The sequence below is a fragment of the Homarus americanus genome, unplaced genomic scaffold (assembly GCF_018991925.1).
Source record: "Homarus americanus isolate GMGI-L3 unplaced genomic scaffold, GMGI_Hamer_2.0 scaffold7626, whole genome shotgun sequence".
Taxonomy (NCBI): Eukaryota; Metazoa; Arthropoda; class Malacostraca; order Decapoda; family Nephropidae; genus Homarus; species Homarus americanus.
In genome coordinates, this window is record NW_024718273.1 from 17,216,586 (window position 1) to 17,239,035 (window position 22,450).

Below are 22,450 nucleotides of genomic sequence, written 5' to 3' on the forward strand. Positions count from 1 at the left end.
CTTGGATTCCAGATTTATTGTATTATTGGTGTATTGAGTGTTGTATTCTATCCTCATACATTACCAGTGATAGATTCATGCTCAGTATAACCCCGAGGCTTGGTTATACAGTACTTATACAAGCCACGTGTGTTGTCATGTGATATACCGGAGAGAATAGTGAAGAGTCTGAGGTTTACAGCGGAACAAAACGATCAAGCAAGAGAATCGATAAGGTTTTCATAAAAGTGGATGATACCTCCAGGAACAAGTGGGTTAGGGGTGAAATTTGAGATAGAAACGTCCAATTTTGATTTGATCGATTATGGTAGCTGTTAAGGTGTGTGATCGTTTGGTGGAAGTGTAAGAGAGTGCTGATGGTAAATCCCTGTTATCGACCAAGGAATGAATGGTGGGAATATAGCATGTGGGGCTGCGACACTGATGCAGTCGGCTGGCACACGTGGAGGCGGCAACACTGCTCCTGGCTGTCTCCTGTGAGTGACCACATCGTTGTCACGGCTATAGCGGGTGTGAGTAGTGACGGATTGTGGTGTGGCCTGGTGGAAAAGTGGCATTCGGCCTCAGTAGTGGTATACTTCGTGAGATAGGTGCTTGTGTTAAAGAGCCGTCAGTCACGGGCGGAGACCGGTGTTGTCACGTGATCAAACACTGGCAGCTGTGGAGGTCTTGGCAACCGTGGGGATAAAGTTACCCTCTTCAACATGTCGGAGGAGTCAGTGTTGTTCTTCGTGTTACTAGTGAAGTGTCAGTGACCAGAGTGACGTCTGTGTCTCATAACTGTGTTTATTAAGACTGTTTAACTTGATTCAATTGTTCCAGTGACAAATTTACTGAAATCGATTAATATGAGCAACGTTTTCTGTTGTTCACCAAATCAGTTTTCTCTTATTCTATCCCTCTACCACTACGCCCTTCCAACAAAGACAGGGGAAACTTAAGTGAATAAAGGTGTTAATTTTTATTCTTTTTGGTATTTTAATTTTAAAAGAGTGACTTGCTATAGATGCCAGTTGAAGCACCTAAGTATTCACCATTTGGACTTTAATGAACACTAAGATATTCCCGTAAAATGATAAGAGTTCTTTAGTGTGCCAAGGTCCTGTTGTCGCCCCGAGCAATAATTGATAAGTTGGGACACACACTTTGGTTGTTATTGTTTACGTCTGACTGATTAACTGGCTTATAATAAAAAGAAACATAAACAAACTTTTATCCATTTCTGCACAATAATATCCCTAAATAAATAACTCGGTTGGGAAGTTGTTACTGTGAGAGATGAACCAAAATTTCAGGACTTTCAAAAACCCTCAAACATCTGTCATTCAGGTGGCACTTTTGTTGTGTTTGGCCAGCTGGGGGTGAACTGTGGCGTCATCGACCAGCCTTTGTATGCTTGGTCCTCCACACTTCATACTTGGAGGGGAGAGATGTCTTGGAATCACCTGAAGATTAACCACCCTAACACTAACCTGACCTAACGCTAACCTAACTTTAATGCTAATCTAACCTGACCTAATCTAACGCTAACGTACCTTAATGCTAACTTAACAATAACGTAACGAAGCCTAACCTAACCAAACCTAACCAAACAAAACCTAACCTAACCTGACCTAACCCAAGTCTTCCATGTAGGGGGACACACCTATACTGTGCTCACCTAATGTGTGTGTGTAGGACTTCTGACGAGACAACGACTGTACTCTCCTTTTGCCCAGGTACCGTCCTTCTCCAGGTACAGTCTTTCTCCTCCAGGTACAGTCTTTCTCCTCCAGGTACAGTCTTTCTCCTCCAGGTACCGTCCTCCTCCTCCAGGTACCCTCCCCACAAGGTGTAACTTTTGACTAGTGTGAATGTATGTACATACAGTAGAGTATATGTTTGTGTGTGTGTGTATTTGTCATTACGAAAGTGTATGTGTGTTCATTTAACTTTGTATATCGTGTATGTTTTTCGTTTGTGTTTTTTGTGTGTTTATATATATATATATATATATATATAGCCTATATACTGTATGTGTTGTGTAGACGGATTCATTATGTATACTGTATGTGTTGTGTAGACGGATTCATTATGTATACTGTATGTGTTGTGTAGACGGATTCATTATGTATACTGTATGTGTTGTGTAGACGGTATTCATTATTATGTATACTGTATGTGTTGTGTAGACGGATTCATTATGTATACTGTATGTGTTGTGTAGACGGATTCATTATGTATACTGTATGTGTTGTGTAGACGGATTCATTATGTATACTGTATGTGTTGTGTAGACGGATTCATTATGTATACTGTATGTGTTGTGTAGACGGATTCTGTATGTATAGACGGATTCATTACTGTATGTGTTGTGTAGACGGATTCATTATGTATACTGTATGTGTTGTGTAGACGGATTCATTATGTATCCTGTATGTGTTGTGTAGACGGATTCATTATGTATACTGTATGTGTTGTGTAGACGGATTCATTATGTATACTGTATGTGTTGTGTAGACGGATTCATTATGTATACTGTATGTGTTGTGTAGACGGATTCATTATGTATACTGTATGTGTTGTGTAGACGGATTCATTATGTATACTGTATGTGTTGTGTAGACGGATTCATTATGTATACTGTATGTGTTGTGTAGACGGATTCATTATGTATCCTGTATGTGTTGTGTAGACGGATTCATTATGTATACTGTATGTGTTGTGTAGACGGATTCATTATGTATACTGTATGTGTGTGTGGATTTATTATGTATACTGTATGTGTTGTGTAGACGGATTCATTATGTATACTGTATGTGTTGTGTAGACGGATTCATTATGTATACTGTATGTGTTGTGTAGACGGATTCATTATGTATCTGTATGTGTTGTGTAGACGGATTCATTATATATCCTGTATGTGTTGTGTAGACGGATTCATTATATATACTGTATGTGTTGTGTAGACGGATTCATTATGTATCCTGTATGTGTTGTGTAGACGGATTCATTATATATCCTGTATGTGTTGTGTAGACGGATTCATTATATATCCTGTATGTGTTGTGTAGACGGATTCATTATATATCCTGTATGTGTTGTGTAGACGGATTCATTATATATCCTGTATGTGTTGTGTAGACGGATTCATTATATATCCTGTATGTGTTGTGTAGACGGATTCATTATATATCCTGTATGTGTTGTGTAGACGGATTCATTATATATCCTGTATGTGTTGTGTAGACGGATTCATTATGTATACTGTATGTGTTGTGTAGACGGATTCATTATATATCCTGTATGTGTTGTGTAGACGGATCTCATTATATATCCTGTATGTGTTGTGTAGACGGATTCATTATATATCCTGTATGTGTTGTGTAGACGGATTCATTATATATCCTGTATGTGTTGTGTAGACGGATTCATTATATATCCTGTATGTGTTGTGTAGACGGATTCATTATATATCCTGTATGTGTTGTGTAGACGGATTCATTATATATCCTGTATGTGTTGTGTAGACGGATTCATTATGTATGTAGACGGATTCATTATATATCCTGTATGTGTTGTGTAGACGGATTCATTATATATCCTGTATGTGTTGTGTAGACGGATTCATTATATATCCTGTATGTTGTGTAGACGGATTCATTATGTATACTGTATGTGTTGTGTAGACGGATTCATTATATATCCTGTATGTGTTGTGTAGACGGATTCATTATGTATACTGTATGTGTTGTGTAGACGGATTCATTATGTATCCTGTATGTGTTGTGTAGACGGATTCATTATGTATCCTGTATGTGTTGTGTAGACGGATTCATTATGTATACTGTATGTGTTGTGTAGACGGATTCATTATGTATACTGTATGTGTTGTGTAGACGGATTCATTATGTATACTGTATGTGTTGTGTAGACGGATTCATTATGTATACTGTACTCTTAAGTTTGACACGTGCTCCTCAATCTAATGTCTTTTGTTTCTCTCAGTACCTTTAATGTTTTATCTCTCTTACGTCACCTGAGTACCTTGTGACTGAGCTTTGATTGATAACATTATAATTACTAGAAGTATTATTATTAATTTAGGTATTATTCGTAGTAGTAGTAGTTACCAGGGTTGGAGTAATTATACCTTTTTAAATCAATTACAATTACAAATACAAATACTTGTCTGCATTTTTTATTACAATTACAATTATAATTATATTTCAAATGTTAAATTACATTATAATTTCAATTACAATTTCAAGTTTCCACATTCTAGCTCACCCTTTGAAAAGAAAACCGTCCTAAGGGCTAAATCCGTATTGATGAATATTTTTCACTTAAAACTATTGTGAAAAAGGCAGACATAGGCTATCAAAATTTCAGTGCAGTCCATGTATACTGCAAGTTACACATAATATTTACAAAGCTGCGAGTTTTTAAAATAATTCACCATTACACTTTATCATTAACAATGACAGGAAAGGAGCCACATCAAGTTGGGCCCTGTTGCAGTACACCCCATCAGCTCCCTTGCCAGGTTCTTCAGTGGGTGCAAGGTTGGGGACACTTCTTTCCAGTAGACCATTGGATTACTTGAAAATGGGATAGTTCCTTCTTCCACATATTGCTTCAACAACAGACTCAGTGTATTTCCCTCGGGTCCTCGTTGATTTTGTGGCCTAGTTGAAGATGGTGGTATGAAGGAGAAAAGTCTGGGTCTTTTTTATTCAGGTAATCCTTCTGCTCGATCATCTTTGTCATTTTCTTCCTCTGTGGATCCCCCCTGAATTGCCTCCGATTCTTCCAACATTTCCTTGTTATCAGTCAGTACCTGGTCCTTCTGCTCCTGTGACGACGGCCAGTCCAGTTTGAACCTAGGATCCAGAAAAGCCGCTGTTCGAACATCCCTCATTTCTATGTATGGGTCCAACCTTTTCTTCACAGACTCCAGCAGGACTCTAGCCAAAGGTTCACAGTACTGCAATTGGCTGTTGTTGGAAGACAAAGATCTCAGTAGATGCCCCAGTGAATGTTTAGGTCCCTGAATTACTGGTCCAATGGCAGATATGGTTACCTTCTTCTGCCCCTCCACAACTTCCATGGCCTCTTGAAAAGGTTCGAGGACACTGACAAGCTCCTTCAAGGCAGAAATCTCCATTGGTATCAGATTTTTCCTTCTCTCTCTGGGACAGAAGATCAACTGCAGTGTTCACCTCGACAGAATTCTTGAGTAAAGATTTCACCATTTTCAGTTGTGAATTCCATCGCGTCACATTTTGTGTCTGGAGAACAATCCCTTTAGATCGAAGGTATAGAGCAGCTACTGTTGACTTTCGAATTGAGTTGACCAAGGATGCAACTTTCTGAAGTGTTGATGACAGAAGTGAAGTTTTAGCATCTAGATGAGTAAACCCATCCTTCACACACAGTTGCTGAATGTGTGTAAAGCAACCCATTCTTTGAGGGAGGAATGACAGAATATCTTCCAAGTTAATATCTACTTCAAGGATGTTGGGGTCACCTCCTGTTAGTTCCTGATCCACGTAGAAACTTGGCAGGGACACGTCAAAAGCTTCAACCACTTTCTTGACTTTTCCTTGAATGCTCGGGGAACTGAGTTCATAATTACAATTAAATGATTTTCATTTAAATTACAATTATAATTACAATTAACTGATAACTTTTCAAATTACAATTACAATTCCCATTTTCTTGTAATTAAGTTTCAATTAAATTATAAATACAATTACTCCAACCCTAGTAGTTACTAGTACTTACCGCGTGTTAATTGGATGGTATTCTTGTTCAAGTACGATATATTTTTACTGTATGATAATATTTCTATTTTTCATTTCAGACAAAATTCCTCAACATGACTTAGTATACCCAGACGTGAGGACGACAGAGGTAGTGGTGGCGATCATCTAGTAAAACAAAGTCTTCAGAAGGAGGTAAACAACACGACGGCGCTCGAGTAAGAATGTGATACCCGGTGAAAAGAACAATGGAAGGGAAAAACCACAATATTACACGTGTACATAAACAATACACCTGAAATAAATGTGACTGAAATAAAAAAAAATAAAGTCGTGTGGCTACTTATGAGGTATTGAAGATTTTATTAATTACGTGATGACAGTGAGTGAGGGAGACTTTTGTGTGTAGGTGTGTGCCTGTAACGGCTGTTGCTACTGCATGAGACGTGGTGTAGGATCCGGCCACCATGAACTTCACGACGCTGCTGTGGACGTTGGTGTTGGTGGTGCTGACGGTGCTCAAGGTGGCCATCACCATCGTCATCACCACCATCAAGACCATCCTGGTGAAGAACGATTGGCTGTGGACGCAAGGTTGGAACATGGTGGTGTCGTTTGGCCAGCGGGTGGTGGGCCTGGTCGTGGAGGGCGCCAACCTCGGCCTGGGCAACATGATGGCTACCCTCCTCCATGACCTTACCGTCTTCCTCTCCGGGGCTTTTGGTCTGATGGTGACGGTGTTGTCCAAGCTCATGACGGCCACCTACTGGCTGGTGAAGTACCTGGTCAGTCGCTGTAAGGAGATGCCCAACGTCAGCACCAAGAACAACGTCACCGAGGAAAAGGCGCTCACCATTCACGACCTCAGCTAGTCGACCACCTCAGTATGTAGACATCTAAACGACGTCTCAGCTAACCGACATCTTCAGTTAACCGGCGTCTATAGCTAAACGACGTCTTTAGCTAAACGACGTCTTCAGCTAACTGGCGTCTTCAGCTAACCGGCGTCTTCAGCTAACCGGCGTCTTCAGCTAAACGACGTTTTCAGATCGCTCACAACTGTATGATAGATACTCAAACGTCAGCCAGAAAATGACTACATGTAACAGACAACTTTAGCGGGCTGCGGGCTTCATATTTCATCGACGACCCCAGCTGAATCGGTGACGTCAAATTGTCCACAAACCTTTAACGCATCGACCTTAATTAAGAAGACGTCCTGTAGAAAATGGTAACAGCAGCCCTCCTCACCTGCACACCCAGACACCCCCCACCAAGTTTATTGCGTCATTTACACTACGTACATTGATCTCACTTCACCCGACTACCTCATATGGATGTTCTCAAACACAACGATCACTTCCCTCCTTCGTCACGCGGAAGATGTGAATTAGGAAGCCAAAGTTTTTTTTACGGGATATATTTAATGTAAATAAATAATCTTGTCACTCGACCCTCCACAGCCTTCCCGGTTGTGTTTTTATTGTATTTTAAGATGTTATTATAATTCTGGTAATTTGTAAATAACTAATATGATGTTTTTAAGGAAATTTAATGTTTTTTGAGTGTCGTCGTTTCTGTATTTTGAGCACTGAGTTTGAAAAATTCTTCTGCATTCAGATATTCAAATTATTAACATAATCGTCTTTGTAATTGAAGACTTGAGAAAGCACGACCAGTATTTTAGTCGGTATTATTATTGTGGTTTATCAAAGTGATAACCTGAAGTGAACGAGCCGTCATTGTTTACAGTCGGGTGTTGGATCACAATTCACGTAATAATGTTGAATTCCGTCGAAGAAAAAACTGAAACTACTAAAGGCAATAAAGACGTTTGTTTTGTTATTGAGTGTTTCTTTGGAAGATGTGTATTGAGAGTCAGTATTAACTGAAAAACACAAATGTATGTCATCACAAGTTTCTTAAATTTAACTGAAATGTTCACTGCACAAGTTATTGCTCTACCAGAACCATCCTGTTGTTACAGCATTAATGAGAGGTAAATGTTTTATTACACTAGTCGAGCTTACACTAGCATATATTTATTTCATACTCATAAAGCCACGTTTGAACTTCCTGCCAAACATATTAACAGGAGTTAGTTTAGGTAGGTTTCTGTGCTTCCCCTTCAGTGCCTTCACTGTCTACTCTGCTGCGTCTCCCGCTGGTCCTCCTTGACTGACCAGCCTAGGTGACTAATGCTTCTTGTCTTTGTCTCGTGTCCTTGATGCTTCTTCTTCTTCTTCAGCGACAGGAATTTAGTCAGTAGAGAAAAATGTCTGTTCAAAGTTAGACAATAAGGTGACGATTTGACCATTTATATGAGGGACGGTCGAGTCTTCAGTGTGAGGAACTAGTTGAGTGCGGTAACTGAGGCAGATATTAGCATCGTTGTGGTGAGTGAGTTGAGTTACAGGCTGTGAGGTGACGACTGTGTTAGCTAGACAATAAGACGATGGTGCTTCTTGTGTACTGCTGGTGATAACCGTGATGGTGAGGAGACCCGCCCACATGCTGGTGTTGTGTGTGTGTGTGTCTAGACCACGATGAGATAAACTTAAAACCTAATAGGCTGTGATACTTTATCTTAGAGTCGTCACTATTATTATAAAGGAGAAAATAATCTGCTTTTCATCAACAGGGTAAAACTTAAAATAAAGTTTGGATTGCTTTTACAACATCTGACATGTTCTTTGCTTGTTGGAGATAAATGAGGGAAAAAAATCATGCACAATTTGTTTATTCTGTTTCATATACACGTGTTTTTCTTTCTGAAATGTTGTATGTGTCGTTTACATTAAGAACAAACACTTGATAGTTTATTTATTGTTCTAAACACAGATAGCCTCGTCACCACCATATTACATTACATTAATAACCAGTGTGTAAACATTAGTCTGCTCTGATGGACAATTGTTAACCAAAAAAATATTTATTATTTATGATTCAACCACATTTACTGTGTTCTGCCTCCTGGTGGTTCTTTGTTTAAGTGTCTGATGGATATTTTGTTTTAATAAAATTCTTATGATGAATGGCAAGTGTGTTGTTGTCTCTGCTACTTTTGATATTTGAGGGAGTTGGGCTGGGCTACTGCTGGCCCGCCTTATGCACCACCCCACACATAATGTACATACTACTTGGTAAACACGGAGGCTGGCGACACGTATGCTAGATTAGTCACCCCAGTTTATTTCATCTTAAGATTAACCCAACCTAACGCTAACCTACCCTAACGCTAACCTAACCTAACCTAACCTAACCTAACCCAACCTAACGCTAACCTACCCTAACGCTAATCTAACCTAATCAATCGTAACCTAATCTAATCTAACTTAAGGTAACATAATAAAGCCAAACTGCACTAACCAACAATAACTTAATCTAATCCCGCCGATGCAGCGTTAGGTTGAAATAAGCTAGGGTGTCTAATCTTCACATGATTCGGCAATAAATTAAACTAATGGTAATTAATGTGTTGAAGATGGTGAGGTGCTGACTGGCCAGTTTTTATATACGGCAGTGCGCGTGTTGAAAATGGGAATTACCCGCCAGGAAATTTGTAACCAGTCACTCAAAAAAATATATATACCAAATTCCTTAACAATATGACAACAGACGAAGGATTTTGACAATTCTACCGAGACAACAGGAGTCGTAACGTTCATTCTGAAATTCGTGAACCCGCTCAAGAGAAGATAGTTTATTTAGTGATTACATTATCATAATCATCACACATTTAAAAAACCTGTACACTGAATTATACATAAGTACAAAGGGATTATCCCCATGTTGCCTTAGATGTCTCGGTAATGTTATCATGGAATTTAATTTAATCTAGATGAATGTTTGGGGAGAGTGAGTGTGTGACGTCAGAGCCAGGTGCCGGGTGAGGGAGGAGCCGCCTCTTGTGTGCGTGTGTACAGTATGAGTTTCTGTCCGTGCGAGTTTATCTGAGTGTTCTTGTGCGTGTGTATGTATGTGTGTGCACGTACATGAGTGTTTGTATTCGTGTGTGAGTGTAAGTAATAAAATCAATTACTATAAAAGTTGCTCCTGGTATTAGTCTCATAAGAGCTTAATTATCATAAACGCAGGTCAAAGGTCAGACTCCCTTGAGCCCTTCACCTAGCACACGGTTCTCATTGTCGTTCCAGCAAGTGTAGGCATAACCTAACCTAATCTAACGCTAACTTAACCTAACCTAACACTAACCTAATCTAACCTAAATTAATCTAACCTAACCTAATCGAAACTAACCTTACCCAAATCCAACCTAACTCTGACCTAATCTAACCTAAGCTAATCTAACCTTACCTAACCCCCAGGTAACATTAGGGTGTCTAATCTTCAAGTGAATCCTAAAAGAGATTACAGATTTCTTTAGTGAAAATTGACAGGTGTGTGTGTGTGTGTGTGTTAAGTGTTGGCTGGGAGGAATTCGATTAATTTTGTAGAGTAACTCAGGGGTCAAGGAGACGATGGAGGTCAAAGCTATATACAAACTGAGAGGGGGGAGGGGGTATGTAATTAGATTAATGAGTTTCGGATCACATGAAGATTAGTCCCGCCCCTCCCCTCCCCCTCCTCTCCCCCTCCCCTCCCCCCTCCCCTCCTCTCCCACCTCCTCCGCAATGGTTTTATTTGCACCTGATTGGTCAAACACCCGAACGTTACTTGGGCAGTTAGATTAAGTTAGGCTGGGGTTAGGTTAGGATAAAATGGGTCAGTGTTAGGTTAAGATAAAATGTGTTAGGTTAGGATAGTGTTAGGTTAGGATAAAATGGGTTAGGTCAGTGTTAGGTTAGGATAAAATGGGTTAGGTTAGGATAAAATGGGTTAGGTTAGTGTTAGGTTAGGATAAAATGGGTTAGGTCAGTGTTAGGTTAGGATAAAATGGGTTAGGTCAGTGTTAGGTTAGGATAAAATGGGTTAGGTCAGTGTTAGGTTAGGATAAAATGGGTTAGGTCAGTGTTAGGTTAGGATAAAATGGGTTAGGTCAGTGTTAGGTTAGGATAAAATGGGTTAGGTCAGTGTTAGGTTAGGATAAAATGGGTTAGGTCAGTGTTAGGTCAGTGTTAGGTTAGTGTTAAGTCAGTGTTAGGTTCAGGATAGCTTAGGTTAGTGTTAAGGTGATCAATCTTAAGGTGAAATAAACAGAGGTAGAGAGAGGGTGAAAGAGACAGAAAGGGGAAGAGGGACAGAGAGACAGAGAGGATCAGGGTCACTACCAGGCTATAATCTTAACATATTTATAACTAGAAGTGTCTAACACGCCTACTAGAAATGTCATACACCTACGGACAAGAGGCAGAGTGAATTATGCACCACGACAAGCAACGCACGTCCACACAACACAGGAGACGTCACGGAGAACTTACACGTCACACAACACACGTCACGGAGAACTTACACGTCACACAACACACGTCACGGAGAACTTACACGTCACACAACACACGCCACGGAGAACTTACACGTCACACAACACACGTCACGGAGAGCTTACACGTCACACAACACACGCCACGGAGAGCTTACACGTCACACAACACACGCCACGGAGAGCTTACACGTCACACAACACACGTCACGGAGAGCTTACACGTCACACAACACACGTCACGGAGAACTTACACGTCACACAACACACGTCACGGAGAGCTTACCGTCACACAACACACGTCACGGAGAGCTTACACGTCACACAACACACGCCACGGAGCTTACACGTCACACAACACACGTCACGGAGAGCTTACGTCACACAACACACGTCACGGAGAACTTACACGTCACACAACACACGTCACGGAGAACTTACACGTCACACAACACACGCCACGGAGAGCTTACACGTCACACAACACACGCCACGGAGAGCTTACACGTCACACAATACGCGCCACGGAGAGCTTACACGTCACACAACACACGTCACGGAGAGCTACACAACACAGGTCACACAACACAACAACAAAACAACAGATTTTATACCAGACTTCACACAGCATTCAAAGACCCTTCGCGGAAGTTCTTAACTGTATATTATTACCGGTTATAATAGGTCCATAAACTATCATTATCTCCTGACATCACAAAATGCTATGTCATTGACGCCTTTCTTACTCACAAGAGGCAAATCTATTTTTACTTTTCGTTACGGAGTTGTGAGTAAATTTGTAAGAAATTTGACGAGTAATTTTTCATATTTTTATTCTGAACAATGGATAGTTGGATATGCTTAGATTGATGAGGAAATTAAGTATAAGTATCGTTATATTATTATTGTGTTTAAGGTTAAGGTAAGTTCGGGTAAATTTAGTTAGGTTTGGTTTGGTTAGGTTAGATTGGGTGCTTCGCTGTCTACCTTCTTCAAACACATGTAGATAATCACAATAAATAATTATAAAGGAATAATTTCTTACATAACCTAAACTACCCTACATTCGTCTTAAATGAAAGATTTGTTAATCATATGCAAATTAATTTCCATTAAGCTATTTCAATAAAAACCAAAATACTCCCTTTTTCGAAAAATAATAAAATGTTTTTTAAAACTTAATTGGCGATTATCCCTATTTAGTATAACGTGTCACGCACAATAGGGATAATGGCTCGATTAAAGTTTAAAAGGCAACGCTTTCGCCAAAGAGGGATAAATTCTTCTTTTTTATTGCCATAACTTATTTAAAAAATATTTGTATAAGATAGAATTTTCTGTTTCATTTAAGACGTCGTTCCCACCAAAGCTAAACAAATTATACCTACAGTAGGTTAGGTCAGGTTAGGCTTTGTATGAAACTAATCATTCTATCGTATTGTTTGATTTTCTGCATGGTCGTTTATGGTATATTGAGCATCATTATAGAGCAAACAGTGGGAGAAAATAATACATTTCTTTACATGTGCTGTTTTATGTGCATAATTGTTCAGCAAAATATACCAATGAAATGAGGGGAATGCCGCATTCACCTTAGACTCCCGCATATTCTCATTTGGTGCTCCAGTTCATATTGATTTTCTCTCGACTTACTGTATTGTATATTCAATGGCCTACAGCTTTTGTAGTTATATAATATTAGTTATCGTAGCTGTCATCACCCAATACAATTATGTATCATGATCATCATAAGCATCAGTATCGCGTTGTTGCTTATTACGAGAACCAGTAGTGAGATAGACACCGCTGGCAACCCTCAGGTAGCGCTTCCGTGGCGTCTCTTGTCAGGTTGTTGTGCAGCAGACGACGTGCCAGTGTAGGCGGGGACGCTCGGTGGCATGGTGCATCAAGTAAGCAGTACAACTCTCCTTCTATTAGTTCAGTTACTGTGGATGATTGACGATGATTAGCTTGTTGTCTTGCTGGAGAGGTTGAAGGGTGACAAGTGTGATGCTGACCCCAAAACAGCAGTAATTTCTGTCGTAGAATGGAGAGTGTTGCACCGAAGAAAAGTTTGAACGGAATTATCAATACTATACATGCATCATTATGGGAAGTATTCCTCTTGCTAATTGCAGTGTTAATTTGTATTTCATTAATGTAAGACGAAAGGACTTGCACATGCTACATCCTTATTCCTGGCCAGATAACAAGTTGATTTTGCATTAGATACTTCTTCCTTAAGAGATAGTGTCCATCAGACAGCTACACGGGAAAAACACAAATGACGTTACTGTATATTTACATTAGAACAAATAAAAAATATATAAAAAACTCATATTACCTTTGAAATAAACACATAAATTGGTGGTATTCTCGTGGATTACCAAGTGTAGCTAAAGCGTAGACCATCTGGGCTTGAAGTAACGATGTTGGACAGTTATGTGGTTTTGTCTACATGTGTGACAGCTACCAGTCTCCTTCATTAGTTAACATAGGAATTAAAAAGTTTGTTCACGCAGCATTAGCGATCATAGTACGGGTTGAGATAAATTCTAATGACACATTATTTTATATACTTGTATTCCTAATCGATACAGACGATTTGAAATTACTATAACAACGACATATGATTCACAAATAAGAAATTTCAATACATACTGGTATAATGTTGCGAAATATTACCAGCCTATGGAAATTGAGCCAATATTGGTTATGAAGATAATAAATGCTTGAATAGATTAATAAATTATACTTGAAATTTCATATTTTTGGCTGCATAATAATAATGATATTTGTCTCAAAGTTAACACTATTTATTTAACAGCGTGATGGGCCAGTAATAGAAGTGTGTGTGTGTGTGCGTGTGTGTGTGTGCGTGTGTGTGTGCGTGTGTGTGTGGGAGGGAGTGATTTTTTTATTACTTCTATTTTTAAACAAACAGGATAATTATTATTTTTTTATGAAATTTAATCAACAGGGAATATTAATGTAGGGGTGAATATAACTGGTAATAATGTAGTAAGGATGTCGTTGTTTATAATTTAGATTGCGTGATAGTTTATTTGAGTGTGCTGTTTAGATTTTAGGAAGTACAGTGAGTATTGGTTTGGGAAGAGAATGGAGGTATGAGTGGGGAGATGCAGTTGCGTTGGGAAGTGTGAAGTGTAAGTTAGATTTGAATAGATACTTGAGTGGGATAGCCTGATGTATCTCCACCCCAACCTAACCTAACCTAACCTAACCTAATATAACTCCCCAAGGTAGCATTAGGGTGGTTAATCTTCAGGTGAAATAAGGGTAAGTATCAAGTCTCCTTTACCCTTCCTCTACCCCATCAGCTCCACTCTTCCTCTTTCACCTCCTCCCATTCCCTCACTTCACCTCTCCTCTCCCCTACCCCTCCTCTGTTCTCATCTCTCTTACTCCTCTCCTCTCCGTTACTCCTCCTCTCCTGTCACCCACTCTTCCTCCTCCTCCCCTCTCTCTTACTTCTCCTCCTCCCCTCGTTCCTCATCCACCCCTCCTCATCCAATTTCTCCTCATCCACCCTCCCTCATCCACCCTCCTCATCCACCCCTCCTCATCCACCCTCCCCATCCACCCTCCCTCATCCACCCTCCCTCCACCTCCTCTTCCTCTTCATCCAGACCTCCTCCTATTGTGTCACGGGTTATATTACACCATATTTGTTGGGTCTTAAGGTTAATGGTCAGTAATTATTACAGAGCTTAATGTAGCGAGGAGATATATATGCTATACACTTATATATATATATATATATATATATATATATATATATATATATATATATATATATATATATATATATTGAGACTGTTTACTGTATCTGATAATGATAGTACTAGGAGGTGTGTGTGCGTGTGTCTTCTGCAACTATGGCGACCTGTGGTGTAATGGTCAGCATGCTAGCCTTGCAAGCAAGCGGACCCGGGTACGATCCCCGAGCAGGGTAAAGTTTCTTAACGCCATTTGCCTCTGTCTACCCAGCAGTAATTGGGAACCTGGAAGTTAATGGATTTGAGGATCGTGTTCCGGGGTAATGTTTAGCCAGTGGAGTCTACACCTTAAACAAATTCATGCCAAGGTGGCCATCCTAGTTACACGAGGGGCAACCATTATTATTGTTTTATTATCTTCTGCAACTATATGATAATAATAATAGTTACTCCCACTACTACTACTACTACTAATAACAATATTAATAATGATAATAATAACAATAATAAAACATCTGAACATCCCGATCGCCAAAAATATAAATCGTCAAATATTCCCCCGAAAAATTTCGCGAATGTTAAAACCAAAGATGTAAATTTCATTCGTGTAAAAATTTTCTTACTATTTCTGAGACACAACTGCTGTTATTTATATACTTCTGGGAGGGACGTTAGTTGCTGTCTCCCTCCCTTCCCCCCTTCTCTCTCTCTGAACTAAAAATATGCAACTTGTTCATTTTTTTTGCAAGATTTATGGAATTTACAAACATGAATACACACCGAGACTCATACATACAAACATACATACATACATAGATACACCTACGAACATACATACACTGGAACCCACGATCATACGCAAACACACAGACACAGATTGACATATATATAAACACAGCATAATACACACACACACACACACACACACACACACACACACACATATATATATATATATATATATATATATATATATATATATATATATATATATATATATATATATATATATATATATATATATATGTGTGTGTGTGTGTGTGAAGGTCGCTATTTGCCTTGTAGATGTGAGCACCACTACTACCACTATTAACACTACCACCACCACTATCACCACTACTACAACCATCACCACCATCACCAGGCAGCTCAAGGCGATACACACTGCCGAACCTTCGTATCAGAATAGGATTTGTATATTGGGGAGGGAGGGAGAGGGGAGAGGGGAGGGGGGTGGAGGGAGGGGAAAGGGGTGTGAGGGAAGGTGCTGAGGAGAGTGATGTAGAGAGAGGTGCAAGGGAGAGGTTAGGTGGAGGTTGAAGGTGGGGGGTGAGGTTGGAATGGGGGGTGAGGTTGAATGGGGGGAGGGGGGTGACTTCATCTCATCTTGGATCAACTTTACCACAGCTTCTTGCCTCACTCCTCCCCCACAACTTTATACACTTCTATGTTAAGTTCCCTCATGTTGGCGGCGGCTTAGTTTCTTAGAGGAAAATATAACTTGTCGAATTAAGTAAAATGTGGTTTTTGGCGGTTGTCTTAGGAGGAAAATGCTGTTTTTGGCGGTTGTCTTAGGAGGAAAATGCTGTTTTTGGCGGTTGTCGTGGGAGGAAAATGCTGTTTTGGGCGGTTGTCTTAGGAGGAAAATGTGGTTTTGGGCGGTTGTCTTAGGCGAAAATGCGGTTATGGTTGTCGGGAGTGAAAATGCGGTTTTAAGTGGCTGTCGGGAGGAAAATGGTTTTGGGCGGTTGTCTTAGGAGGAAATGCGGTTTTTGGCGGAAGGTCAGAGGAAAATGCGGTTTTTGGCGTTGTCGGGAGGAAAATGCGGTTTTTGGCGGTTGTCTTAGAGGAAAATGCGGCTTTTTGGCGGTTGCCTGAGGAGGAAAATGCGGTTTTGGGCGGCTGTCGTGGGAGGAAAATGCGGTTTTTGGCGGTTGTCTTAGAGGAAAATGCGGTTTTGGCGGTTGTCGGCGAAAATGCGGTTTTTTGCTTTATTGGTTCCAGAGGAAAATGCTGTTTTTGGCGGTTGTCTTAGGAGGAAAATGCTGTTTTTGGCGGTTGTCGTGGGAGGAAAATGCTGTTTTGGGCGGTTGTCTTAGGAGGAAAATACGGTTTTTGGCGGTTGTCGTGGGAGGAAAATGCGATTATTGGTGGTTGTCGAGAGCTTTTTTATATATTATTATTATTTTTAATTAAGAGTTGTTAATATGACGAAGTTGGAGATATAACTTCTGAGTGATTTAAGTTAGGTTAGGTTTGGTTAGGTTAGGATTGGTTAGGTTAAGTTGGGTGTGCTTAAATTAGGCCAGGTTTGGTTATATTAGGTTAGGTTTGGTTATATTAGGTTTGGTTAGGTTTGGTTAGGTTTGGTTAGGTTAGATTAGGTTAGGTTAGGTTCGGTTAGGTTAGGTATCCAAGTCATTAATATTACAGCCTCATAGAACTATATTCAGGCTTTTTGTTTTTGGTGAGTGTTGTGGTGACGTGACTGATACCTGTTGACCGACACTTGCATGACACCAGTTATTTCAGTCGGGTGGTTGCGTGACCGATTTATTTTTGACATATATTTGTGATGGCGCGTTGTTATTGTTGTTGTTGTTGTTGTTATTGTTGTTGTTGGTGGTGGTGTTATTGTTGTTATTATTGTTGTTGGTGGTGGTGTTGTTATTGTTGCTGTTGTTGTTGGTGGTGTTGTTATTATTGTTATTATTGTTGTTGGTGGTGGTTATTGTTGTTGTTATTGTTGGTGGTGGTGGTGTTGTTAATGTTGTTGTTATTGTTGGTGTTGGTGTTATTGTTGGTGTTGGTGTTATTGTTGTTATTTTTAGTGTATTTTGAGTATTATTGTTGTTGTTATTGTTATTATCATTGTATGTTACGTTTGAAGGTGGAGTTTGTTACGTAACCTTTTTTTTCATCGTACTAATATTATTATTATTACTGTACTAGCACCTACAAAAATTATTATTATTATTATTATTATTATTATTATTATTATTATTAGTAGTAGTAGTAGTAGTATTGTTGTTGTTGTTGTTGTTGTTGTTGTTGGTGTTGTTGTTATTATTATTAATTTTATTGTTATTATGAGTGATAGTCCATGCGACAATTAAAAATAAATAAATAAATAATAATATAAAAGGCGGTAAATAGTTGGGTTTCTGAAGAGGAGAGATAATTGGGGTGTTGGGGTTGATGAGAGGCGACACGGGGAAGGGCAAGGTGAGGTAGTTGAGAGAAAATCCTCTCCTGGAGTCAGCTTTTGGCTCACTACCAGGAAGATGTGTTGGGAGGAGGTCGTGTGCCTTAGTTACCTACCACTGGGCAGGGTGAAACTATGGGCAAGTTTCTTAACGCCATTTGCCTCTGTCCACCCAGCAGTAATTGGGAACCTGGATGTTAATCGATTTGCGGATCGTGTTCTGGGGTAATGTTTAGCCAGTGCAGTTGGCGAGTTGTCCGGTCTTCTCTGACTATTCCTTGACACTGGGTCATGCAGCTCGTTAACTTGGGGTGTGGTTGTTGTGATGGCGACAGCTTCTACACCTTAAACAAATTCACGCCTAGGTGACCCTAGGGCCGGCCATCTTAGTTACACGAGGGGTAACCATTATTATTATATAAATGACATCGTTAATTATATTATTATTATTGTTGTTGTTGTATGATACCAGGTCATATAAGCATCACCTAATTTTTGTATTTATATTCAATAAGTTCTAAGTTTTTACACAAGAGAGAGGAATAAAAAAACAGGTGAGGAAACTGTGTATTGTGGGGAGTTGCATCAGAAGCGGAGAGATTGTCGAGCAGCGTAAGTGGTGGAGGAATGGTCGCTAATGTGGCCAATAGGTGATTTTTTTAACGTGGGGAGGTGGAGGGGGTGATCGATGGATTAAGGTGGCCCGGCTGATATATGGGTCTACTGTGTGGTGATGGTCGTGTTGATACAGGAATACATACATACACGCTTACATACATACACCCTTACATACACACACACACATCACAAAAATATGAACAGACACACGGTGGGCGAGGACCCTTTATATTTTCAAAACACCAAAAAACATATTAGTCGCAATTGCCAGATGGACATGTTATTGTTGCCACTGTGGAATACAAGAGAGAGGGGGGAAGCGGCCGGTCAGTTCTTGTAATCAAAACTCTCTCTCTCTCTCACACACGTTCCACTGTCCGCCCACTCACTGACCTGCTTGCTGCCCACTCATCCTCCCTTCCTCCCACTCACTGTGAAAGCAGATCTGTTGGTTGTGTTAAGTCTTTTGAGTTTATTGAGTAGCTTGAGTACAATAGTTTAGTCGCTTGAGTACGAGGACTTAACTAATTACCTGATTATTCACCTGAAGATTAACCACCCAAATGCTAACTTAATCTAATCCAACCTAACTTAAACTAACCTAACCTAACGTAACATAACCTAACTCAAACTAATCTAAGGTTAGGTATGATTAGGTTTGGTTTGGATTGGTTAGGTTAGGTTAGTTTAGGTTAGGTTAGGTTAGGTTAGGTTAGGTTAAGCATCCTAGCTAAAGGTTCTGGTACAGTTAATATAATTGATACTTGTGTGTGTGTATGTGTGTGTGTGTGTGTGTGTGTGTGTGTGTGTGTGTGTGAGAGAGGCAGGTAATATTTCTTCCCTTTACAGAGGTAACACTAATTAAAGATCCTCCATCATTATTGTCCAGATATTGACATTTATAATGGTGGAGGAGAAGTAGGAAGAAGGAGAGGAGAGGATGGGGAGATAGGATTAGTAAGAGGAGGAAGAGAGAGGGAGGAAGAGGAGGAGAGGGCAAGGGGTAGAAGCTGTGAAAAATCTCTCTCTCTCCGCCTACATTCAGTGGTTAAGAAACATAAACCAATGAGAGGATTCGTACCGTGATAGACCGTCTTACTGATTGGCCCAACAGGAGGACACACACACACACACACACACACACACACACACACACACACACCTGATCGACCGACAGTCAGGTGGAGGAGGAGGAAGGAGAGTACAAGAGGAGGGGTGAGGAGGAGGAGAGGAAGAAGGGTGTAGAGAAGGAAGGGAAGGGAAAAGGGAGGCAGATCGTTACTCACAGAGGCAGGCAGGCAGAGAAACAGGCAGGGGGGAAGTCAGTCAGTCAGCAAAAGAGGTGGAGAGGCAGACAGAATGGTAAGCAGTCAGGCAGGGAGGTAGCTCGTTAGTTAAAGAGGCAGGCAGAGAATCAGGCAGAAAGGGAGAGAATTAGGCAGGCAGGGGCAGGCAGAGAGGCAAGCAGGCAGGGAGAGAATCAGGCAGGCAGAGAGGCAGGCTGTAAAATTTTATGTGTTCTCACCTAAAACCTAATAAGTAAGACTCATCTCTCTCTCTCTCTCTCTCTCTCTCTCTCTCTCTCTCTCGTTCTTCGCAACACTCGGCGCTAACGCAGCTTATAGCCAATTCTTAATTCCTAGTTTTTAACGTGTGTGTGTGTGTGTTGAAGCGTGTCTGTGTGTGTGTGGTTCGTTTACCTTCACATGTTTGTTTGTTTCTGAGTCTGATTGCTCCATCTAGTGTGTTTGTTTATATACCATGACAAAAACAAAACAAAAGAGAAGCGACGAGTAACAACCAGACTCTTGAAGACAAAAGAATCGACTTCCTTAAAAAAAAAGAAAAATGTCTTCAGCAACACGAAGAGAAAAATTTACCACCCACTTCCTTCTTTTTTCGTAAACATCACAATTTCCTGTTTTCTTTAATATTATTTTTTATTTTATTTTACTCACGTATCTCTTATATTGTTTTCTTGAGTCTTGAGAAGAATTAATTTATTTATTTATTTATTTATTTATTTATTTATTTATCTTTATTTTTACACGGGGAAGAATTTATTATTATTATTATTATTTTGTTGTACCCGTGACCATGTCTGAGTCAGTTTTGGCGGGAAAAAGATGATTCCCGCCTAAATTATTTGTTGTTGTTGTGCCAGCTGGAAGGGCATCAACATGGCGGCGGGAAAGAGAGAGAGATATGGATAGCTAGAGAGACAGATAGATAAATAGATAGATGAGAGAGACAGAGAGAGATAGAGAAATAGAGGTATAGAGACACAGACAACATTAACCATCTGACCTGTAATTACAATCTTTTAACCTGGCGTAACTACCTCACCTTTATAACAACCTCATTATTGTAGACCAATCAGCTACAATATACGCGCTGTAGTTGTGACCTCTACATGATACGTAGGTGGAGGTGGGGGAGGAAACAGGACCACACACACACACACACACGTCCCCGCCATCGACGTGCATTTTAACACCACCACCAACTATAAAAAACAACCATAATAACAACAACAACAACAATAACAACCGCTATCATTACAACAATAACCACCACCACCACAACAACAACAACTACAACAATCACACTACTGAACGAGAGTGTTGAGGGTGGAGGGAGGGAGGGAGGGAGGGAAGGAAGGAAGGAAGCAGGGAGGGAAGGGTAGATGGAGGGTGGGGATGGGGGGAGGCTCCACCATTTGTGTGTTATTGCCGCAGTAATCATTAATACCAGACCATTACCTGTGCCATCCTCATTGAACTACCTTCTTAGCCCCCCTCCCTCCCTCATCCCCCCCTTCCTTCCTTCCGCCTCCCTCCATCCCCCCTCCCTCATCCCCCCCTTCCTTCCTTCCGCCTCCCTCCATCTACCCTCCCTCTTCCCCTTCCCTTCCTCCTTCACTCCTCCATCCCTCATCCCCCTTCCCTCCTCCCTCCACCCACCCCTACTCTCCCTTCTTTTCCCCCAAACTGCCAGTCACCCTACACTTCATATTCTACTAAAAAGAATATTAATTTAACTACACAAAAACTTAAGAAAAAACATGACTTATTATTATTAGATAACACCAAAAGGAAAGAAGGAAAGAGAAACAAGAATTAGCCTCAACTTTTACACCAGACTTTTGTTATTGGGTGAAAGCTTTTTTTTTTTTTTTTTTTAAGAGTTAATCAAACGGGGATGACACACACACATAGAATATTAATAGCTGAGCACACACACACACACACGGGGACAAGTTTAGTGAGTTGGTTATCGTCTGGTGGATTGGATAATGTAAGTGGGTGTGTGTGTGTGTGTGTGTGTGTGTGTGTGTGTGTGTGTGTGTGTGTGTTTGTTTGTTTGTTTGTTTACACGTTATTTCTTGATTGATGATTGGATAGATGGATAGATAGATTGATAGATAGATGGATGAATAGATGGATTGATAGATTTTTTATTGACTGACGAAGACTTTTCCATTAACGAACGAATTTTTTTTTTTACCTACGAACAAATATCTGGATTAACGAAACAATTTCTATTTACAAACAAACACCTCAATTTACGAACAGAATTACCGTATTTACAACCAGTTTTATTTACATGTATTTACAAATTCTCTTTTTAAATTTTTTCCCAGTGAAGATAAATTTATTTTAATCTGTTTAACAAAGGAAAAAAAAGTTTATGCCTAACGAAATTCTTCCAAATGATTATCCAGCCTTTAGTGGGGTAGGCTTATCTAGGGTGGGGGAGG

General features: G+C 40.1%; 1 protein-coding gene and 1 long non-coding RNA gene across 3 annotated transcripts in view; both read left to right on the forward strand.

The window, feature by feature from the left end:
* Positions 1-15: 15 nt before the first annotated feature.
* Positions 16-8,779, forward strand: LOC121859492. Its single transcript, XR_006087656.1, has 2 exons — positions 16-512; positions 5,846-8,779. It is a non-coding gene; the product is annotated as an uncharacterized LOC121859492 (long non-coding RNA).
* Positions 8,780-12,984: 4,205 nt separating this feature from the next.
* The window catches only part of LOC121859493, a 65,370-nt gene continuing 55,904 nt past the window's right edge, over positions 12,985-22,450 (forward strand). For both annotated transcript variants that reach the window (XM_042356335.1, XM_042356334.1), the window contains exon 1: positions 12,985-13,037. In XM_042356335.1, coding sequence (XP_042212269.1) covers positions 13,026-13,037 — 12 coding nt within the window. In that variant the 5' untranslated portion in view covers positions 12,985-13,025. The remainder of the gene's footprint in view (positions 13,038-22,450) is intronic.